Source organism: Dendropsophus ebraccatus, chromosome 4 (genome assembly GCF_027789765.1).
Source record: "Dendropsophus ebraccatus isolate aDenEbr1 chromosome 4, aDenEbr1.pat, whole genome shotgun sequence".
Lineage (NCBI taxonomy): Eukaryota > Metazoa > Chordata > Amphibia > Anura > Hylidae > Dendropsophus > Dendropsophus ebraccatus.
In genome coordinates this window covers 23,475,130-23,498,827 of record NC_091457.1, presented here as the reverse complement: position 1 = coordinate 23,498,827, position 23,698 = coordinate 23,475,130, and the positions used below count along the sequence as shown (strand labels likewise).

The 23,698-nt window shown below is 45.6% G+C and overlaps 1 protein-coding gene across 2 annotated transcripts in view; it reads right to left on the bottom strand.

The window, feature by feature from the left end:
- LOC138787937 (chymotrypsinogen A-like) overlaps nucleotides 1-23,396 on the bottom strand; it is a 43,688-nt gene extending 20,292 nt beyond the window's left edge. Inside the window, exons 1-6 of one of the 2 annotated variants that reach the window (XM_069965261.1) lie at nucleotides 23,206-23,396; nucleotides 21,221-21,300; nucleotides 20,211-20,289; nucleotides 19,944-20,124; nucleotides 19,694-19,827; nucleotides 19,326-19,532 (exon numbers count right to left, since the gene is read on the bottom strand). In XM_069965261.1, the coding sequence (XP_069821362.1) occupies nucleotides 19,371-19,532; nucleotides 19,694-19,827; nucleotides 19,944-20,124; nucleotides 20,211-20,289; nucleotides 21,221-21,300; nucleotides 23,206-23,361 (792 nt within the window). In that variant the 5' untranslated portion in view covers nucleotides 23,362-23,396 and the 3' untranslated portion in view covers nucleotides 19,326-19,370. Of the gene's footprint in view, nucleotides 1-19,325; nucleotides 19,533-19,693; nucleotides 19,828-19,943; nucleotides 20,125-20,210; nucleotides 20,290-21,220; nucleotides 21,301-23,205 lie in introns of those variants that run through there. The other variant, XM_069965262.1, reaches the window with a different exon arrangement.
- Between the last annotated feature and the right edge of the window lie 302 nt (nucleotides 23,397-23,698).

The following is a 23,698-nucleotide window of genomic DNA, read 5'->3' as shown; positions in this document are numbered from 1 at the left end:
CCCTCCGCGATTGCATCGCGGGGGGGAAGATCTGACCCACTAGACACCAGGGAGATTATGAATGAAGCACTTCAATGCAGCTGTCAGGTTTGACAGCTTCATTGAAGTGCTTAATTAGCGGCACGGCAACGGGACCCGCGCCGGCTAATAGAGTCACTCCCCGGCTGCATATTGCAGCCAGGAGCGGTGGCGTTCAGAGCGGGGTCCCGGAGGGACCCCTCTTTGAACACTCCCCCGCGGCACCATGACGTACCAGATACGTCATGGGACGCTAAGGGGTTAACTACCAATTCTGTCAATGAAAGTCTATGAGACTACATAGATGGAGTTAGTGGCTGGTGGGGAAGTTGATGGCGCTTCTGCAGTGCTCTCTCCCTGTGCTCTCTCCCGGCTACATCTCTCAATCACAATGGATTGCAGCAGTGAGACCCACTGTAATCAATAACTTTAGATATTATAACCCCAGTACTCACTGCCACAGGGTACTGGGATAAGTCGTGTACTAGTAGTTCCGGAGCATCAACAAATTGCACATCTGGACTGGTAGGCTGGTATTTATTATAGTGCTTGAAAAGCACTATATTGTAATCCGTATTCTTCTTCTTCTTCTTCTTCTTCTTCCAGCCATTTTTCTGCGCGTAATACAGCCCGAACCGCTTTGTGCACACACTCCGTTCAAACTGCGTTTCGAAGCCCTCGGCGGTGTGTGGTGTGCTATCTATTTTTCGTTTAGATCGGATTTGTCGTTTTTAAGAAATTTACGTTAAACGACCCCAAATTTCCCATAGAAAATAATGGCCCATTGCAAATAATGGCCACACTCTAACCGCTGACAGCCAATCACAGCACATATGCAAATAGCTGAAATATAGCAGCCAATAGGAACTCTAAGGTCTCGTCATGCAATGTATCACACCATCCACAGTCACATGTCCACTATTGGCCAATAGAAGATGTAATATATGGAAGTAGTAAAGATCCACGGCACTCAATGTTATGCAGAAGTGAAAAAGTTTATTATACAGTGGAAAAGAATAATGTACACTCCGACCAATATGAGATACTATGCAATAGAGATCATAATAGTGAGGCAAGCTTTCGGCCCTTCCCGGACCTTCTTCAGGCTAAAGGATCTCGTGTGCAGTGTGTAGCTGGGGTCTGGTGGCACCAGACCCCAGCTACACACTGCACACGAGATCCTTTAGCCTGAAGAAGGTCCGGGAAGGGCCGAAAGCTTGCCTCACTATTATGATCTCTATTGCATAGTATCTCATATTGGTCGGAGTGTACATTATTCTTTTCCACTGTATAATAAACTTTTTCACTTCTGCATAACATTGAGTGCCGTGGATCTCTACTACTTGTTGGATACATGGTTGAAGAACCACAACCCACTGAGCACCTACTAGCGAGAGGTGTGCAACACTGATTTGCTCTACGTAATATATGGAAGGTCCTTAACGATTTTGTCTCCCCGACATGAGTAAGATTGTCATGGTAACCGAGCAATGATCTTTACAATTATAAGTACTCAGATCGCTCTTAAAGGGACCCAGGTCACCCTTAAAGGAACGCAAGACGCTCTTAAAGGGACCCAAGTCTCTCTTAAAGGGACGGGAGCCCTGTCGCTCTTAAATGGACCCAAGTTGCTCTTAAAGGGACGGGAGCCATGTTGCTCTTAAAGGGACCCAAGTCGTTCTTAAAGGTACCCAAGTCGCTCTTAAAGTGGCGGGACCCAAGTCGCTCTTAAAGGGACGGGACCCAAGTCGCTCTTAAAGGGTCCCATGTAGCTCTTAAAGGGATCCAAGTCGCTCTTAAAGGGACGGGACCCAAGTTGCTCTTAAACGGACGGGACACTCCAAAAGGTATGGGACCCATGTCGCTCTTAAAGAGACCCATGTCGCTAGAGCGACCTGGGTCCCTTTAAGAGCGGCCCGGGTCCCTTTTAAGAGCGACCTGGGTCCTTTTAAGAGCGAAATATGTCCCTTCAAGAGTGACCAAGGTCCCTTTAGCAGCGGCCCGGGTCCCTTTTAAGAGCGACCTGGGTCCTTTTAAGAGCGAAATATGTCCCTTCAAGAGCGACCAAGGTCCCTTTAAAAGCGAAATTGGTCCCTTTAAGAGCAACCTGGGTCCCTTCTAGAGCAAAATATGTCCCTTTAAGAGCGATCTGGGTCCCTTTAAGAGCAAAATATGTTCCTTTAAGAGCAACCTGGGTCCCTTTAAGAGTGAAATGGGTCCCTTTAAGCGCGAAATGGGTCCCTTTAAGAGCGAAATGGGTCCCTTTAAGAGCAACCTGGGTCCCTTTAAGAGCAAAATATGTCCCTTTAAGAGCAAAATATGTCCCTTTAAGAGCAAAATGGGTCCCTTTAAGAGCGACCTGGGTGCCTTTAAGAGTGAAATTAGTCTCTTTAAGAGCGACCTGGGTCCCTTTTAAGAGCAAAATGGGTCCCTTTAAGAGCGATCTGGGTCTCTTTAAGCGCGAAATGGGTCCCTTTAAGAGCGAAATGGGTCCCTTTAAGAGCGACCTGGGTCCCTTTAAGAGCAAAATATGTCCCTTTAAGAGCAAAATATGTCCCTTTAAGAGCAAAATGGGTCCCTTTAAGAGCGACCTGGGTCCCTTTAAGAGCGAAATTGGTCCCTTTAAGTGTGAAATTGGTCCCTTTAAGAGTGAAATTGGTCACTTTAAGAGCGACCTGGGTCCCTTTAAGAGCAATCTGGGTCCCTTTAAGAGCGATCTGGGTCCCTTTAAGAGCAAAATGGGTCCCTTTAAGAGCGACCTGGGTCCCTTTAAGAGCGAAATATGTCCCTTTAAGAGCAAAATATGTCCCTTTAAGAGCGAAATATGTCCCTTTAAGAGCAAAATGGGTCCCTTTAAGAGCGACCTGGGTCCCTTTAAGAGCGAAATTGGTCCCTTTAAGCGTGAAATTGGTCCCTTTAAGAGGGAAATTGGTCCCTTTAAAAGCGACCTGGGTCCCTTTAAGAGCAAAATATGTCCCTTTAAGAGCAAAATATGTCCTTTTAAGAGCGACCTAGGTCCCTTTAAGAGTGAAATTGGTCCATTTAAGAGCGACCTGGGTCCCTTTAAGAGCTAAATATTTCCCTTTAAGAGCAAAATATGTCCCTTTAAGAGCAACCTGGGTCCCTTTAAGAGCGAAATATGTCGCTTTAAGAGCAAAATGGGTCCTTTTAAGAGCGACCTGGGTCTCTTTAAGAGCGACCTGGGTCCCTTTAAGAGCGATCTGGGTCCCTTTAGGAGCGAAATATGTCCCTTTAAGAGCAAAATGGGTCGTTTTAAGAGCGACCTGGGTCCCTTTAAGAGCAAAATTGGTCCCTTTAAGAGCGAAGTTGGTCCCTTTAAGAGTGAAATTGATCCATTTAAGAGCGACCTGGGTCGAAGAGCGAAATATGTCCCTTCAAGAGCGAAATATGTCCCTTTAAGAGCGACCTGGGTCCCTTTAAGAGCGACCTGGGTCCCTTTAAGAGCGAAATATGTCCCTTTTAGAGCGAAATATGTCCCTTTAAGAGCAAAATGGGTCCTTTTAAGAGCGAACTGGGTCCCTTTAAGAGTGAAATGGGTCCCTTTAAGCGTGAAATTGGTCCCTTTAAGAGTGATCTGGGTCCCTTTAAGAGCGAAATGGGTCCCTTTAAGAGCGACCTGGGTCCCTTTAAAAGCCATTTGGGTCCCTTTAAGTGCAACGGGGGCCCTTAAAGAGCGACCTGGGGCCCTTTTAGAGTGAAATTGGTCAATTTAAGAGTGATCTGGGTCCCTTTAAGAGCGAAATGGGTTCCATTAAGAGAGACCTGGGTCCCTTTAAGAGCGACCTGGGTACCTTTAAGAGCGACCTGGGACCCTTTAAGAGTGACCTAGGTACCTTTAAGAGCGACCTGGGTCCCTTTAAGAGCGTCCTGGGTTCCGTTAAGAGTGACCTGGGTCCCTTCAAGAGCGAAGGGACCCACGTCGCTCTTAAAGTGACCCAGGTCGCTCCTAAAGGGACCCATGTCGCTCTTAAAGGGACGGGAGCCAAGTTGCTCTTAAAGGGATGGGACCCAAGTCGCTCTTAAAGGGACGGCACCCAGGATTAAAGTTAAATGGAAGTCACTGGTAAAGGGGCGCTCTTTTCAAGCACTATGTATTTCCCTGGAAATGCAAATCTAGTTATTATTTTTTTTTATTATATAAAAAAAAGGCATGAAGTAGGGTTCCCCCTCTTTTCTATAACCAGCCTACTGGTACCCAACTCTTCCCAGTACTTCTGTTGCAGTGGGTACTGGGGTAATTATGTGGGGGTTAGGCATTTTATGAGCTAACAATGGATGCCATCTAGAGATCTAGATTCATCTGACCAGCCATGTTTCTCACAAAAATCTAGATCCATCTGACCGGCCATGTTTCTCCACAGAGGTCTACATCCATCTGACTGGCCATGTTTTTCCACAAAGATCTGGATCCATATGACCGGCCATGTTTCTCCACAGAGATCTGGATCCATCTGACAGGCTATGTTTCTTCTTAGAGATCTAGATCCATATGACCGGCCATGACATAGGGATGTTTATATACTACAGTACAAGACATATCTTTCCACAAATAGTTCTGTGCTTTAATGACATAACTTAAAGAAATAGCTTCTAAATACAGTTTTCTGGGAATAAGTAACCATGTAATACCTAGCTGCTTTACAATAGCTTCATCTCCTGTCCAGTCCTGGGTATTAATGATGTAGACAGAGTAGGTCAGAAGGGTAGAACCTTGTACTCTGAGGACATCTAGTGGCTAATCTTTTTTTTTTTTAATCAGAATAATTTTTTATTGAAAAAACTTTTTCACAATACAGATTTTATCCCCATACAATCGCAAAAACCCTGGAGGGTATACCCTCCAATCACCCCCTCCCTCCCCCCCCAACCCTCATACCTCCCTCCCACCCCTTAAACCGTCCAACTCCACACACTATGTAAACATAAATCAAGTGCAACTTTCCGAGAACCTTATGTGCCCATGCACACCGTGAATGTTCTTGAGCTGTAGTTCAAAAAGAAAATAGTTAGAAAATTCTCTGAACTCAAATGTACAGAACGCCCACTGACAGGTGGTGAACACAGGATAGCGATATATACCATTTCTCCCATCTACGCGCGGTTCAACGCAACCTACGTGCGGGACCCTGGGGGTGCGAGCTCAGGCACAGCCATCCACCTACCCCAAATCTTATCAAACTTTTTGCTAGCTTTTCGCTTCTCATATGCGTATTTTTCTATACCAATTAACCAATTAACCTTTCTCACAAATTCCGATACCGAGGGAGGGGCTTCATCAAGCCAGTGTTGGGCAATAAGCTTACGTGCCATAAACAGGATGCGAGCTACTGCAGTCTGTTCCCCCACATTCAATGCCAGATCCTCCACATAGCCCAATATATACACCAGCGGAGATTGCTGTAATTCTACTGAATAGGCTTTATGTATGGCCGACGCCACCCCTCTCCAGTACCGGAACAGCTTGGGGCATCGCCAAAACATATGTAAAAGACCCCCTTCATGGACATGACACCTGGGACACATGGGTGTATCTCTGACATTAATACGGAAGAGGAATTGTGGCGTGCGATACACACGGTGTAAGAGGTACAGGTGTGAGAGTCGGTGATGCTCCCCCAGGGATAGCTTAGGTGTCATTTCTAGTATTTCTTTCCATTGACCTTCTTCTATAGGGCCAACATCCGCCTCCCATTTTTCCCGCAATGTAAGTGGGTACCTATCTAAATACTTGGAGATAATGTGGCGGTATAGCCAGGAAATAAGTCCCTTAGTGGAATCCGATTCCTCAACAATATTCATAGGCGGCAGATATTGTACCCCCGACACAAGAACCTCCCCCTCCGCTTCACATGCATGACGTAATTGTAGGTATTTATAAAATTGAGTATGGGGCAGAACAAATTGGCTCTGTAATCGATCAAAACGCTTCAACTGCCCTCCATCATATAACTGCATTATTTTCCGAATCCCGGCATCTCTCCAGGTGGCAAATCCCTCTAGGAAGTGTAAATCCCCTAGCCACGGAGTGTCCCAGATGGAGGTGTACGGTGTATACCCCGTGATACCATACAGATCTCTAAGTTTCCACCACATCTTATGGATGAGCAATAATGTTGGTATTTGTGGGGAGAGCAGTAGTATCCTTTTGGCCTCCAGAGTTTCAAACAGGTAGTCAGAGTGTAGGTGATACCTAATCAGTACTTTATTTTGGTCCCCTCCGTCATCCAACTCCCATCCCTTCAGATGTTGTAGTTGAGCTGCCAGGAAGTACATGGCAGCATTAGGGATCGCCAAACCCCCGTCAGTCTTGGATCGCTGTAATGTGTCTAATTTAATGCGTGGATGCTGGGATCCCCAGATCAGGGCGCGAAAAATAGCATGTATCTTATGGAAAAGACGAGATGGAAGCCACACAGGAGAGTTATGTAAAATATATAGTAATTGGGGCATCCAAATCATCTTCACCAAATTCGCCCTTCCCACCACAGACAAAGGCAATTTGCGCCAGACAGCTATCTTTTGCTGAAATTTATATATCAGGGGCGTCATATTCAGTTTTTCATAGGCCCTAACATCCCTAGAAATAGTAACTCCCAGGTATTTAAAGGTGTGGACACACCTCAGTGGGATGGCAGGACCCAGCTGCAAACTATCCTCTGAGTCTATGGGCATAATAACTGATTTGTCCCAATTTACAGTAAGGCCTGAATAAGTCCCGAATTCATTTATTATGGACATTGCAGTAGAAAGGGAAGAGGAAGAATCACTAAGGTACAGCAATAAATCATCAGCGTATAACGCCAGTTTATCCTCCCTCGATCCCCTCCTAAAGCCAGCCACGCCAGGGTGCGAGCGCAATAGGGAGGCTAGGGGTTCTATAGCCAGCGCAAACAGTAGCGGGGAGATCGGGCAGCCCTGCCGTGTCCCCCGGTGAAGCGGGAAAGCCGGCGACAGCCCTCCATTTATCCGCAGGCACGCCATTGGGGCCGAGTACAGTAATTGTATAGCTGACAAGAAAACCGGTCCAAATCCCATCCTCTGCAACACTGCCCACAGATATGGCCATTCGACGCTGTCAAATGCTTTGACAGCGTCCAATGAACAAATCACCCTAGACCCCGGGTTCTCCACTGGTAACTGCAAGTTAAGGTGTAGCCTACGTATATTCAAGGCCGTAGATCTGGCAGGGATGAACCCCGTCTGATCAGGATGTATCAGAGATGAGATAATCCCAGAGAGACGGGTGGCCAGGGCTTTAGCTATAATTTTGATATCCACCGGAAGTAGGGAGATGGGCCTATAGGAGTCTGGTACTAGAGGGTCCTTCCCGGGCTTCGGCAAGACTACTATTATCGCCTCCTGCATCGACCCGGGCAGGGTGCCCGACTCCATGGAGGCATTCCATAGTTCCAGCAATTTAGGGAGTAAGGGCTTCCCCACAAATTTATACAATTCCGCCGGGAACCCATCTGCCCCGGGGGCTTTATAATTATGCAGAGTAGCTGCTGCAGCTTCCAGGTCCTCTAGGGACAATGGTGCGTCCAGGAAATCCCGTTGTTCTAGCGTGAGAGTTGGTAAGGGTATGTCAAGTAAAAATTGCGTGAGTTGGGCCGTTGTCACCTCTAAATGGGAAGAGTAAAGTGTCAGATAATAGCGTCGGAACACTTCCAGTATGTCGTGTAGTGTCGTCACCAGTGGCGTAGCTACAGGGGTCGCAACGGTCGCAGTTGCGACCCGGCCCGCCAGCCAGGGGGGCCCGGCTGGGCCCCCCATGCCACCTTGCTGTGTCCCCGAAGCTGCTTGCAGTGGCGTAGCTACCACGGTCGCCGCCGCGACCGGGCCGCTACCAAGGGGGGGCCCGCGAGGCCCCCCCTTGCCACTGCACTGCTCCCCTCCCACTCCCTCTTGTGATCGCAAGCAATGTTTTGCCTGCGATCACAAGAGGCAGGCTGGGACGCCCCCCGGCTGACGTGCGGGGCTGGGAGCATCAGGTAGGCAAAAAGACAGGTCCCGCGAAGCTCCGCCCCCTCCGTGGAAGCCCCGCCCCCGCCGCGAGAAGCCCGCCAGCGCGCGTGACTAGAAGACTAGAGGAACCAGGTGAGTAAAGATTTTTTTGTTTTAAAGGACATGATGGGGGTGTAGTGGTATGAGGATGGAACAAGAGGATGATGGGGGTGTAGTGGTATGGTGGTGGAACAAGAGGATGATGGGGGCTGTAGTGGTATGGTGGTGGAACAAGAGGATGATGGGGGCTGTAGTGGTATGGTGGTGGAACAAGAGGATGATGGGGGGTGTAGTGGTATGGTGGTGGAACAAGAGGATGATGGGGGGTGTAGTGGTATGGTGGTGGAACAAGAGGATGATGGGGGTGTAGTGGTATGATGATGGAACAAGAGGATGATGGGGGTGTAGTGGTATGATGAAGGAACAAGAGGATGATGGGGGTGTAGTGGTATGATGAAGGAACAAGAGGATGATGGGGGTGTAGTGGTATGATGAGGATGGAAAAGGAGGATGATGGGGGTGTAGTGGTATGATGAAGGAACAAAAGGATGATGGGGGGTGTAGTGGTATGATGATGAAACAAGAAGATGATGGGGGTGTAGTTGTATGATCATGGAACAAGAGGATGATGAGGGGTGTAGTGGTATGATGATGGGGGTGTAGTGGTATGATGATGAAACAAGAGGATGATGGGGGTGTAGTGGTATGATGATGATGGAACAAGAGGATGATGGGGGTGTAGTAGTATGATGATGAAACAAGAGGATGATGGAGGGTGTAGTGGTATGATGATGATGGAACAAGAGGATGATGGGGGGTGTAGTGGTATGATGATGATGATGATGGAACAAGAGGATGATGGGGGGTGTAGTGGTATGATGATGATGAAACAAGAGGATGATGGGGGTGTAGTGGTATGATGATGAAACAAGAGGATGATGGGGGTGTAGTGGTATGATGATGAAACAAGAGGATGATGGGGGTGTAGTGGTATGATGATGATGGAACAAGAGGATGATGGGGGGTGTAGTGGTATGATGATGATGGAACAAGAGGATGATGGGGGTGTAGTGGTATGATGATGAAACAAAAGATGATGGGGGTGTAGTGGTATGATGATGATGGAACAAGAGGATGATGGGGGGTGTAGTGGTATGATGATGAAGGAACAAGAGGATGATGAAGGGTGTAGTGGTATGATGATGGAGGGCAGGAGGATGAAAGGGGTAGTAGTATGGTGATGAAGGGGCAGGAGGAGGGGACAACATGGGGGGCATCTGTAAGGGGGATAAAATGGGGGGCCATCTATATGGGGGATAACATGGGGGGCATCTATATGGGGGATAACATGGGGGGGCATCTATAAGGGGGAAACATTGGGGGGGCATCTATAAGGTGGACTACATGGGGGGTGTATACAATAGGGCATGCACAGAGGGGGATATGTACTATAAGGGGATCACATAGTGTCAGGGCTAGCTACTAAATGAGGGTGTAAAGGGGCCAATACAGATGTGCAGTGTGTTTAGAGATGAGGATGGTGTCAGTGTGAGGAGACTAATATGTCTGTCTGGCAGATTCTGTGGATTCGTGGCTCAGACGTTCTCATAATGGCCCAGGGCAGATGGAGAAGAAGATGAAAAGGGAAGAACTCCGATTAGAGAAGACGTCCCCTGTGAGTCACTTGATATAACTGCACTGTAATGTATATGGTGTATAGAGCCTGTGTGGAGCTGCATCCACCTCTATATGACTGGATGAGGTGATATTGGTCTATGTACAGAGGATTATATTCAGTAGCAGTGGTGGTGTTAGTCAGTATGTGGTGGTATTAGTCAGTAGCAGCAGTGGTGTTAGTCAGTATGTGGTGGTATTAGTCAGTAGCAGCAGTGGTGTTAGTCAGTATGTGGTGGTATTATTTGTTGTTATCTGGTACTGTGTTTTATTGGATTTAGTATACTGGGTTTGGTCAGTAACAATATGGTGGTGATGGTTGTGGTGTGGCAGTAATATTTCCCCTTGTGTACTGGTAATATGGGTCTCAGTAAACAGGATTTGTTTAGTAACAGTATGGCGGTAATATGTACGGTGATAATATTTCCTGTATACTGGTATTATTGGTAATATCAGTCTTGAGATATATATCTACCAATAGCATCGAGAAAGGGGGGGGGGCCCAAGTTGACCTCTTGCACCAGGGCCCAAGAGACATTAGCTACGCCCCTGGTCGTCACCGCCACCCCCTCCTGGTTTTGGATACTAGTGATGTAGGTGGTGTCCCTTTGGGCATTGGCTACCACTGCCAGAATGTGTCCCGCCTTCTCCCCCTCCACAAAAAAGGAATGTTTGGCAAATGTACGTTTCTGGGCTGCAGATTCCATGTCGAATATGTTAAGCGCCGTATGGGCAGCTCGGAGTCTCCGAGCCGTAGCCTCAGTTGGTTGTAAAATATGCTGTTCCTCCCGTTCTCCCCTTCAGAAGATCCTGACGCAACTGCCCCCTCCTCCTCTTTACCCCCGTGATACGCTGGATAAAATGTCCCCGGAGATATGCCTTCATGGCATCCCACTCCACCCGGAGAGACACCGAGCCCCCATTTAAAGCAAAATACTCCTCCACCACCGGTACCACAGTAGCCGGATCTAGGACTGTCAGCCAGTGAGGATTCAGTCTCCACAGACTCCTCCCGACCGCCCCAGATCCAGGGTGCGTCATTTGAAGTTTCAAGGGCGAGTGATCCGAGAGGGCCCTGGGGAGATAATCCACACAGGTTATTTGATTTAACAGTGGGGCAGAGCATATAGCTAGATCTATTCTGGACAGAGAATGATGTGTGGAAGAGTAACACGAGTAACTCCGCTCACCCGGATGCTTAAGGCGCCAGACACCTGAGAGAGACAGTTCCACCAGCATTTTCCCCAAGGGAGTGGTAGAGGCCACCGGGCTCACAGAACCCATGCTACGTTTATCTATCGAGGGGTCAATTACCATATTGAAGTCTCCCACTATCAAGATAGGTGCATCCGGGTGCGCAGCGCAAAACTCCATCACCCTATTCAACACCGTGCAACCGTACGGGGGAGGGACATATACTGCACTTAAAATGCATCTAATTCCATAGATAACACAGTATAAACAGACATATCTACCATTCTGATCAATTTTACTGTCCATGCATGTGAAGGGAATATCCCTGTGAACCAGAATGCTCACCCCTCTAGAGTACTGAGTGTACACAGAGTGGTAACTCCACCCTACCCAAGCCCGCTTCAGGTGTTGTGTAGTGTCAGCAGTTAGATGCGTTTCCTGAACACACAGCACCACAGGATGATGCTGCCGCAGGGAATCAAACATTGCATACCGCTTATCCGCTACCCCCAGGCCCCGCACATTCCAAGAAATCACCGTAAGCCTACTAGCCATATTCACCCTTTAGCACATAAATGGGACGGTAGTACTGTACAGTAGGCATATCATTAATCCTATAATACACATTCCATTGCAAGTAATGAAGCTCATAAAATGAGGAGAAAAATAGCCACTGGGTGGCAGTAGCGCATAGGTCTCGGAGCACAACAAGCACAATGAAAGGAGTAAGGCACCATGTGGAATCAAAAAAAGAAAAACAGAGGGAGAAAAAGTGCCCCCAAGTAAAACATAACCGTGTATCCAGGAACAAAAGGGTCTGCTTCCAAAAAATCTGCAGACTGGGGCACCAGTCCTCCATAACCACAGGACAGTGAACAGTCAGTCAGCTATGATGCTGCATACAGAGAGCATAACAGGTCCCACTTGAAACAGGAGAAATGAAATCCCGCGGGCCAGCAGGAGCAAACAAAAGGCAGAAAATACTTATACGTCAATACTTATCAGACACTCGGGAGTCCTCCGAGGGCACCAAATCTTAAGGCGAGACAGTTATGTCCGGGTCTCAGGCTGGCGCATCTTGATTGAGAGGGCTGCGCCTTCCACGAAGATGCTGTTCCTCCTGATCCAGCCAACGCATCGCATCTCTTGGGAAGGTGAAGAAATAGGTATCCCCCGCCGCAACAACCCGTAACTTGGCAGGGTATAGCATAGCATAAGGTACGCAGCCTCCTTTTCACCTCAATAAACTGAGCACGCTGTTTCTGAACTTCCGCAGAGTGGTCAGGAAAGAAGGAGATTTTACTGCCGTTAATAGCCGCATCCGGAGAATTCCGTGCCGCTCTCAATATGATATCACGGTCCCGATAATGAAGCAATTTCACTAGGACTGCCCGAGGTGGGGAACCAGGTGGAAGGGGTCGCATAGGTACTCTGTGAGCCCTCTCTACCGCATACATTGGGGACAGACTGTCCTTCCCAAATACCTCAGCAAGCCATTTTTCAAAATATTCTGTGGGATTTGCACCCTCGACTCTCTCTGGCACTCCCACAAGTCTCACATTATTCCTTCTCAGACGATTCTCTAAGTCATCCGTTTTCAGTAGTAACTGAGAAAGTAGCTGATCATGTTTTCGGGAAGTGGATGCGATGGGCGCAACTTTGTCCTCCAGATCTCCCACCCTATGTTCCACCTCGGTGGTCCTGTCACTGACTTTACGTAAATCTTGGCGGAGAAACCCCACTTCACCCTGCAGGCTGCCAATTTGTTGTGTAAGAGTGGAGATTGCAGTATTACATTTAGAAATAGAGGAATTGCATTGTGCTACATCGTGGAGAATGTCCCTCAGTGTGGGCTCCTGAGCATGGGCTGTCTCTGTGCATAGAAATAGGGCACTGCTCTGCTTTGCAGCTCCTGCCAGGGAATCAGAGCCCTCCTCCCTCTCCTCTCCACTGCAGCCCTCCACAATATCAGCTCCTAATGGGGCATTTTCTATGGGGCACTCCTCAATGTCCTCCCCCTCCTCATGAGCATACCGGACACAGTTGTGGGTCATCCGGGGGGTCGGCGGCTTCTGAAACTCGGCCAGCCTGGCAGCCGTCCCTGTACTAAGCAGCCGTGTGGAGCGCGGTGTATGAGGCGGCGGGTCGGCGCCATCTTGGATATCTCGGCCGCCCGCTCCCGCCGTCGATTTAGTCTTTTTAGACGTCCCTCCGGCCATGGTTTCGGCACCGGAGCGGTTCCTGGGGATCTATGTACCCCTGGGAGGATTGCTGGGAAGTTTGGTGGCCCGCAGGAGGATATAATAGCCGGTATGCAGCGGGACCCGCCGGAGCTCTCAGGTCACACGTCCGCTCACATGCCCGGTCAGGCTCCGCCCCGTGGCTAATCTAGTAGTATTTCAAAGCGTGTAGAAGTATTTGTGGATGTAACTCTGACCCTACCAAGCAACCGTAGCTGGAGGAGCTGTATGCTAATAAACAATCAACTTAAACCACTATTCCTGCATGCAGATGAACTCAACAAATGAAGAAAGAAATGGAACAGAATTGCACAAGGCTTTGTTTAAACATTGCAGTTTCATGACAATAATGTTGTGGTACTGTTTTTGTCCTGATTTATTATAGTAAAAACAATACTGCAATGTAACTGCACCATGTTCATGGAAGATGAAGAATTACATGGTGCCCGACCACAGCGCTGTCGCAAAGAACAAATATCACCATACTGTTAATGAGCCATGGATATGAAGACGAGAGTAGAGCCAAAACAACTTGACTCAATCTTCAAAAATTAATCTTCACTAGGGGGAGCGGAGATACAGAGGCATGTAAGTGAATTGCAGAGCTCATTGAGAGGCCTTTATCAGAGACGCACTAAGACCTGGTGGAACAAGGCATTTTTAGAGAACTATGTACAGAGGGGCCATGTCCCAAGGGGATTACGGATACAGGTATTTTCCTCCTTCCCAGTGGAAGATGATGAGTTTGTGGATAAATGGGAGGAGGTATGCACAAAGGCGTCCAAGAAATTTATGGAGCTTTTAATATGTCTCAACAAGAAGTCATTGGAACAGTTGTAGACTGACATTGTACAAACCCAGACTAAGCATACAGAGTGAATCAACCACAGAAGAGATGGAACAATTTGGTAAAAACCTAGAGAAACAATTTGCCACCTGGGAAAAGGATGTGCAGGAAATGAAAACAAAAAAATTTCAAAGAGATCAAAATGATTATCAACAGAAGAAGGTGTATAGATGGCACCGTGTCAAGGACACAACACGATCATTGGGCAGATCATCATCTGTATCTTCATTGGCGTCACAAGCAAGCACCTCCACAACGACATTCAATAGATACCAGGAACGGTCCAGGTCACGTGTAAGGAAATTTAATCATAAATATGGCGGCAACAAGAAGAGACAGAGAGGCGACGACAAAAGGGACGAGGGAGGAAGCGGCTCAAAGGTAATTAACCTTTCTTCTCATGAATTAACAGAGGTAGACATATCAGTGTTACAGAGAGGGTTAACATTTTCTCCTTGTGCACGATTTGATCCATTCACAGCGATAAAAGACTTCTTTGGGAGATCACTCATATTTAAAAAGTGGTATCACTAGTATCAGTATCAGAGGAATTTGAGAAAATGCCGACTTTCATACAGAAAGACAATTTGTCACAAGAGGAAAAGCCTCGAAAAACTAAGTGAGTTACGAGACACACAAATAAAAATGGCAGACAAAGGGGGCAACGTTGTAGTGTGGCCAAATAAATTGTATGAGAAGGAGGCCTATCGTCAATTAAAAAACTGTGACCACTACCAAAAATTAACATTTAACCCCTTAAATTCCTACAGGGCAATTTTGGAAAAAATCCTAAATAAACATCTAGAGGAAGGAACCATAGGTAAAGCACTGCATGAAGAATTAACTATACAGGAACCCACTATACCTACCCTATACCTACTTCTGAAGATACACAAGCATCCCACTATTCCACCAGGTAGGCCAATTATTTCAGGATGTGGATCTTACACTGAAAAAATTGGTTAATTTATTGACTGTAAATTGAAAACGCTGGTTGAGTGCCTTCCGTCGTGATACAGCTGATCTCCCGAAAAAATTAGATGGGCTGCATATACAGGATGATAGTCACCTGCGATGTCGAATCGCTGTATACAAATATTAGGCACGAGGATGGAATAGAGGCAGTCTCCTTCTTTCTAAATGGGAGCGACATAGCACCATCTATGTCAGCATGTATTGTGGAACTATTGAGATTTACTCTTACGCACAATTTCTTCATCTTTAATGAGTCCTTCTTCCTGCAGCTCCAGGGGACGGCAATGGGGGCGCCTTGTGCGCCCTCATATGCCAACCTCTTTCTGGGGCTGTGGGAGAGGGACCTTTTCCTGTCAGATAGGAATGTCTCAATGGACCGTGTTCTTATGTGGGCACAGTACATTGATGATATATTCCTGATCTGACATGGAACGGCGGAAGATCTGCAACAATTCATGGACATGCTCAATAACAATTCACGTAATATCCATTTAACTTACAAGTATAATGCGAACAAAATGGATTTTTTAGACATTCTGATTAAAAAAGATTAATCTGTTTTTTTACAGACGGACGTCTATCGTAAACCAACATCGGTGAATTCGTTGCTGCATGCAACATCATCACATCCGATATCTACAGTGAAAGCGGTACCCATTGGACAATTCTTACGCATACTTCGCATTTGTTCCACAGATGAGGATTTTGAGGCATCCGTGGCTATGGAAAGCGGACAATAAATCGTGCATATATGAGAGCAAAAAACTCCAATCGACAAAGACTGGTACATACAGGGGCTGAAAGGAAGACCGACACACAGGTGAGATATGTGACGAACTATCACAGCCAGTGGTTACGAATGAGGGAAAAAATTGGAAAGTATTGGACAATTCTAACAGCGGATCCCGTCCTGAGGAAATATTTACCAACTATGCCATCTATTACAGCTAGAAGGTCTAGTAATTTGAAAGACCTTCTGTCCAAAAGCCACTATCTGGAAAAGAAGCAAACTCTATTCAAATCAAAGGGACCCAAGTGGGGATGTACACCCTGTGGGAAATGCGTGGCATGTCCAAATGTGGAAACGGCAACAGAATTCATCGATGCTAAAGGAAAACGGACCTACAGAATCACACAATCCATTACGTGTAACACCAAATATGTGATTTATTACACAACATGTCCATGTAGAAAGATATACATTTGACTAACAAGCCGTGAACTAAAAGTGAGAATACGTGAGCACATGCGAGACACCGAAACAGCACGTAATGAAATTGATTGGAATAAGATGAAACCAGTGTCGAGACATTTTAAAAAATTTCATGATTGCAACTCTCATCTCTTGAAGGTCAAAGGTATTGATAAAATCAACGGTGGGATTCGTGGCGGTAATATCACTGGTCGTCTGGCACAACGAGAAGTAAAATGAATATGGAACCTTAAAACAATGGCTCCGATGGGTCTCAATGAAGCTCTGAACTTCGCACCCTTCCTCCAGTAGGTCTTAGCTCCCCCATGTGTTTTTCTTTTCATGGTTTTAGCAGAAGTATTAGAGTATTGTTTTAAATAACAATTTTTAACTAATTTGTTTCTTATTTTTTTTATGTATTTAGGTTTGTAGAACCCTCCTAGTAATACGGCAATATGATAAAACAGTTATGTAGATATGGGGGAAAAAAACGAACTTTAGGATAATTCGCCCGATCGTACGATTTCAAAGTAACAATTTTTTTTTATAACGATCAGCGTTTAGACGGAACGATATATCATACGGAAAAATCATTTTACGATCGCTTAAGCCTATCTCGCACATAGGTTAAATCTGTGAACGATTGTTTACACGGAACGATCTGCAATTTTTTTGCAAACGAATAACGACAATTTAAGAACATGTTGTAAGATTAAAATGAACGATTTCTCGATTGTCGTTTGATCTTCGCTGCGTTTACACGTATGATTATGGTTCGAATTTGATTGTTATCGTGCAAATTGGAGCGATAATCGTTCCGTGTAAACGCAATATAAGTCTTGTAACTCTGTTTACCCCAGGGTTGGGTTCATCAGTGCACGACTGCTGTAGTCTTTCACACTGGAAAAGAGGAACAGGCGTTGACTCTTCCTCAGCTAGCACTTGACTAACTCACTGACCTGGAAGTGGTGCATGAGAGAGTTTAACCTTCCTGCCTCAACTGCAGCTGTACATAGGGGAAGTGAGACATCTAGTGGCTGGAGTAAGGCACAGCAGCTAACTGCACTTACTGTGGGAGCTGACAGAACCAGTGTTACCTGAGTGTGTAAAGATAGAGGAACAACCTGTACCACACTACATTTTCATACATGTAACCTACTGTGCGACATTTGCTGTGTGTCATTGGTCATAAGAGAGTGGGGCCACCAGAGTGGGGGTTATGTCTTCAGCCATCTATATGGGACAGTGACATAACTTTATTTAGCTACAGGCGGCAGCGCCAAAAAACTGTGTTCTTGCACTTTTTAAAAATGGTCTATCGTTCTCCTAGATGAGTCACTGCCTGTGGTGCATGCAGGTTCAAAGGCTGCGACAACAACAGCTATATACGGTGTGACAAAACTCTCTATGGCACATCCTGGCCACAACGGACCACCTGAGACTGGAATGTCAACTCTCAGGATCCATCAGGCATTCAGAAGGCTCCTGATGAAGCAGACACTGCTCTAATGCCTGCGAAGTGTAAACTCATGATCCAGATGAGGACCAGAAACCTACTATGCTGCAGGCCTGAGTTGCCACTTATTTTGCCTGCTGTGATCAGTTTGCACAAGAAACCGGTGCCTTGCAAAATCCATGAACTCTTAAACCTACTTACTGTCTCCATGTTATCGGACTGTATCCAGAAAAAGTCTAAGGCACAGGTTACAAACACCCAAAGAACAGCTCTAGCCCACTGACTACAGTTACAAGGTGTCCCTAGAGGCAGTGACTCCACCATCTGGCACTGCCAACTCTAAGGTTTCTCTAGCAGTCATTGTCATGATAAAAACTTCCATATACCTGCCAAACCAGTGCAGGAGTTTGTCGAGTCCAAGCCAGCGGGCGTCGCAAAAAGAAGGTAAGCGCTCACCTGATGTCACACACAGGGGTGTGCAATAGGAGTTGTGCTAAGGAAGCAGGAACATTTAGGCAAAAGAATGGCAGAGGGGCATGCAGAACGGCTGGGAGAGATCAGCTGCAGGTGGCATAAGCCACATGGTAAGCAGTTGGGACACTTTGCGATCTGTCCAGTTCATGAGTAAGGGCACACTGCCACATTTCGCTACTGTTGTCAGAGAAGCATCTGGTATTACAATATATGAAGTTTTTGAGGAGCATTTTTACAGCTTTCCCTTGGCCTGCATATTAGACTAGGGTTGGATGTATGCTAAACTTTGAACATGCTCGAGTTCATCCAAACCTGAGCGGGGGCATTTGATTAGAGGTGGCTGCTGAAGTTGCATGGACCCCTACGGCTGCCTGGAAAACATCGTTCCAGCCTATGGCTAGGTTCACACTACGTAAAACTACGGCCGTAGTTCTCGCCTCAGAACTACAGCCGTAATTTTGAGGGTGGAACATAGCCTTATTTTCAATGGGTTCCCGGCCGGAGCGTACACACATCGTATGCGCTCCGGCCGGGATCCCATTCGGCGCTGGAAAAAACTGACATGTCAGTTTTCTGCGGCCAGAATTCAGTGAATTTAGGCTACAGAAAGCCCTGTCAGTTCACACGGCTCGGGCCGCTCTCTTCACTGTGGGCTATGGGAAGCTCTGATGCGGGTGCGCGCTGATGCACCCGCATCAGAGCGCCGCGGCCGGAAAAATCACGAAGTCACGGAGCGGCCAGTCTCACACGCCGTGTGAACATAGCCTATGGCTGTATCCATGTTTTCCAGGACTCCCTAGGGCTGCATTAATCTTCAGAAGCCGCTTCAAACCAAATGCCACCCGAACTGTTGAGCATGTTCAAAGTTTGCTCAACTCTATATACTAAGTAAGGCTATACATGTGCTAGTATAACCCTCATTGTGGCCAAACTGCAAACTTAGTTGTTTATTGAATGATTTTATGTTCTCAAAGAGAGGGTTGCTACCGCACTGGTTTGTTAAATTCTTTCCATGGTTATTAGACCTATGTGTTAACAAAAGTTCCCTAAACAGCATTCACTCTTTATTTATAAATGCTATTGCTCCTCCTTCTATTCCTAGCTATGCTCTTACATGATGGGTGGTACTGGTTAGTGCATGAGGTTATTTTGTGGTTTAGCTAGGTAAAAAAAAATATATGAATTTTTAGTTTTTTTGTGGTCATGTGGCAGAAAAAATACAGAAGCTACTTTTTAGTGGTTAGTGAAGACAAATTTATTAAACAGAGTAGATATTTAGTTAGCAGCAACAGTCTGATCCAGCCAGGATCTCAGAACGGTAACTCTAGCGTAAACTCCAGGAGAAGAAGTTGAACAAGTAGAACTTCCCCAGGATACAATACCAGCCAAGGTCCAAGCTCCGTTTCTCTGGCATACAAGAGGTCCACCGGAGTCACCCTGAAAATTAGAAGAAAATAATTAAGTAAATAGGGGGGGGGGGGGGGGGGGAATGCAAAAAGTTTCATTTTTGCTAAAATAGTGTAGTCATCCTTTAAATGTTTCGAAGTGACTAAGGTAAATAATAGACAGGACATGGCTAGAGATAGGAAACGTCATACCATGCAGGAGGAGGCTCCAGATGCTCCAGCGCAGATCATGGTGCTGTGGATTTTGCTTCCCCAGTATCTCTGACAGTCAGTGGGGGTGAGAAGAGGAAGAGCCACCTGCTGCAGTTTGCTTGGGGAGTTTTGAGCTAAAATTCGAAATAACATATTAGATTTATGGAGCTTCTAGTGAGGTCATGTTATACCCAGCTTGGTATCACTAGATAAGGTTCCACATTGCAATTAATGTCTGGCATTCACTTACTTGCAGCATTTATGTATCCCCATCCAGTAGTGACACATCTCTCTCCTCCATTGAATACATCAGCACTAGCGGCAATGCACACAGGGGACACACGAGTATTTAAAGTGGCGGCGCTGGTCAGCTTCAGCAGAGTGATGTCATTCACGGTGGTCAGGGAGCTGTAGCTGGGGTGTCTGAAGACCTGTTAAAAAATGGGCCTTAAAATCAGTTTCTATAAATATAAGCAAAATGACCAAATTTAAAGAATGTACTTTCACAATTCCTTACCCTAGCAATGGTCTTAGTCTGAATAGGCTCAGCATTGGAGGAGCGGTCATATTCACCCAGAATTACACGGTGGTTGGTTCTGTATATAGAAATGTACAACCATATTAGTAGTAATCCACTGTCACACTTTTTCTTTCAAATAAACCGGTGCCAGAAAATGTCAGAGATTTGTAATTTATTTCTATTAAAAAAAAATCTCAAGTCTTGCAGTACTTCTCTGTCATCATCTGCTGTATATCCTGCAGGAAGTGGTATATTCTTTCCAGTCTGGAGAGCAGGAGACATTTTCTATGGGGATTTGCTATTGCTCTGGACAGTTCCTGACATGGACAGAGGTGGCAGCAGAGAACACTGTGTAAGACTGGGCAGAATACACCACTTCCTGTAGGACATACAGCATCTGATAAGTATTGGAAGACTTTTTTTTCTTTATAGAAGTAAATTACAAATCTCTGGCACTTTCTGGCACCATTTGATTTAAAAGTAAAACATTTTTGGTGAACTACCCCTTTAACACCTTTTTACACTGATAATAGCATGGCCATTATATTTATGTATGGATAACTATATTATCCACAATGGACAGTATTGTATTGATTCCTCATTTATACATGTATACTGTGAGTACTATAATGATCACTCACAATAAGGGCACCTATTGATTCAATGTATACACAAATGAGTAAAGTTTCTTAATTTGAGCTATATGAATACTGCCCCCTTCTTCTGTACTATCTACAAATGCCACAACCTGTACTGCTCCTCATTGTTATATAATCTAAGAATACATATATATAACAAGACCATTGGAATTCATGAAATACATGCTTCAGGAATAGATTTTAAAGCATGCTGAAATGCCCTGACACTTGCCAGGCTGCCATAAACACTTTTATATTCTTGAAACTTGGCAATTTCTTTGATGTTAATAAAAAAATACCCATCAATATTGTCTTTTTAGTGGCATAATATAATTTTCTGAGAGCTTTACCAGAAAATACATGACTTACGTGACACCACAGTGAGCAGCAGTGACAACCCAGAGAGTGTTGATCAGAGAACCACCGCAGAAGTGGAATCCGGTGTTGTCCTGTAGATGTTTAATCAGAACAATGTTAGATTTGACCACCAAAGATAACAATTTATACATTCCCTACAATCTATTAATTTTAAAGGGGTTCTCCACTTAATAAAATTGTACCCTGTTCAATCCCCACTCATAAGCTAAGCTTGTGTGTAATGGGTTTCTATCACATGAATTGGATCGTTTGCAGCTAGAGATGAGCGAACCGGGTTCGGGTTCGAGTCGATCCGAACCCGAACGTTCGGCATTTGATTAGCTGGGGCTGCTGAACTTGGATAAAGCTCTAAGGTTGTCTGGAAAACATGGATACAGCCAATGACTATATCCATGTTTTCCACATAGCCTTAGGGCTTTATCCAACTTCAGCAGCCACCGCTAATCAAATGCCGAAAGTTCAGGTTCGGATTGACTCGAGCATGCTCCAGGTTCGCTCATCTCTATTTGCAGCACATCCTGCATTTACACCGTGAAGCTGCAGAAAATCCTCACTTCCTGGTCCACATGGCCTCCACTCCTCTGTCCTCCCCCTCCCTTCTGAGACCGAAGTCACATGACCACAGTCCCTTCTGTTGCCAGTCAAGCTGTAACATCTCATCTCTAACCCGCCCACCACTGACATGACACCAATCAGTAAGCACCTGCCCAATGGGCGGGGAAAAATTAATTACCTCCGTCTGATAGTTGGAGAATGCTAGAAGTGCCAGGATACAAAATTGTTAGTTGTCCAGCAGTGAGGGAGTTAACAGAGCTGTGCTGTGAGAGAAGGGGCATAGAGGGATCTTGTGTGGAGTCCAGTCAGTATGTTGTGAGGTAAAATGAAGTGTGTAAAGTATATACCGTGAGGTAGAAGGGCAGATTTATGTTGTGAGGTAAAATGAAGTGTGTAAAGTATAAACAGCAATGGAGAAGGACAGATTTATTTGAAAACAGCAGCAGCCAGAGATCTCAGCACAGGAACTGGATTTGCAACAAGGGGATTGTGCTAGGAACTGTGTGGATGTTAGGAAGCATGTCACCACTGATGTTTCTTTTCATCTAAGTTTACTGCATATATTTGAATAAATCCTTTTGAACTGCACTACAATGAAGCCTGTTTAACCTCATAAGGTGTGTTATAGAGAGGATACCCTTATGAGACCTGACCCAAGCCCCCCACCCCCACCCCAATTCCCCTAGAATCTCAAAGAACTCACAATATCCCACATTGCCATACCCAAACCATACGGGTGGCTGTGGATAACAAATAAATAAATAGATAGATAGATAGATAGATAGATAGATAGATAGATAGATAGATAGATAGATAGATAAATAGATAGACAAAAGCAGATTGAGCCAAGATGGAAGAAAAGACTTGGTAGTTGGCTCTGAGCATGCAATGCATGTTGGGAAATGTAGTTTCCTGGCTGGCGCCATCTTGGATATAAATCGGCTTTTAGAAAAATGTGCAGCTTAGGAGCGGCGGCAGCTAGAGAGATGGGATATGTCTCAAAATACTTAGGAAAGAGCCTGTGGAGCCTCATTTAAGAGTTTTAAAACACAGGACTAGCCATATATAGCTCTGGGAAGGGCCCAGCTAAAGGCCCCTTGGCTGGTCCATTGCCGGAGGGATATCTGGCTAGTCCTGTGTTTCGAGACTCTGAAATGAGGCTCCACGGGCTCTTTTTTGCATATTCATATTTCCCAGGGAGCAATGCACCTAGGATTTTACTGCATTGAGCGCCTTAACCCTCCCTGAGATTGGTGATTTGTTTCCCTTATATCATAATACTCAGGGGGACTTGTTGAGTAAGACCAGCTAGGTTTGGGAGCATTTCACATGTATGAAATGAATGCAGTACATGCTTTCTACAATATAGTACATGTGTAAGCTATAAACAAGCAACATTATATAAGATCCCAGTACATTACCTGCAGAGACACCTGCCATGGCCACGATCCAGAAACTGCATTCTCACCATTCACAACCCTGGCATAACCAGAAATGACTGGCTTGATGCTTGGCACACCACAACCATAGCTGCCCCCTAACAGGGCAAGGCAGGACAGAAGCCACAGAAATGCCATAGTGAGAATGGGAGGATGAACGGGATTTGTGCAGCTTATATATCCACAAGTAGCCAATCACACATAGAGCTTTACATAAGGAGCGTCCAAGCTGTTATCTCACAACCTTGAATTAATATAGAAATTTTTAACAGATAGATATGGTGGAAAATATGGGTTGTAGAACAGGTGTTAAAAGAGAAAACATGTGATGTGACATTTAATATACAGTCATATTAAATACTATTATTATTATTATTATTATCATTATTAATAATAATAATAATAATAATAATAATTTCTAGGCAAATATATTTCTAGAGGGCCTATTGACATGCAATTCCCACCAGATATCAGT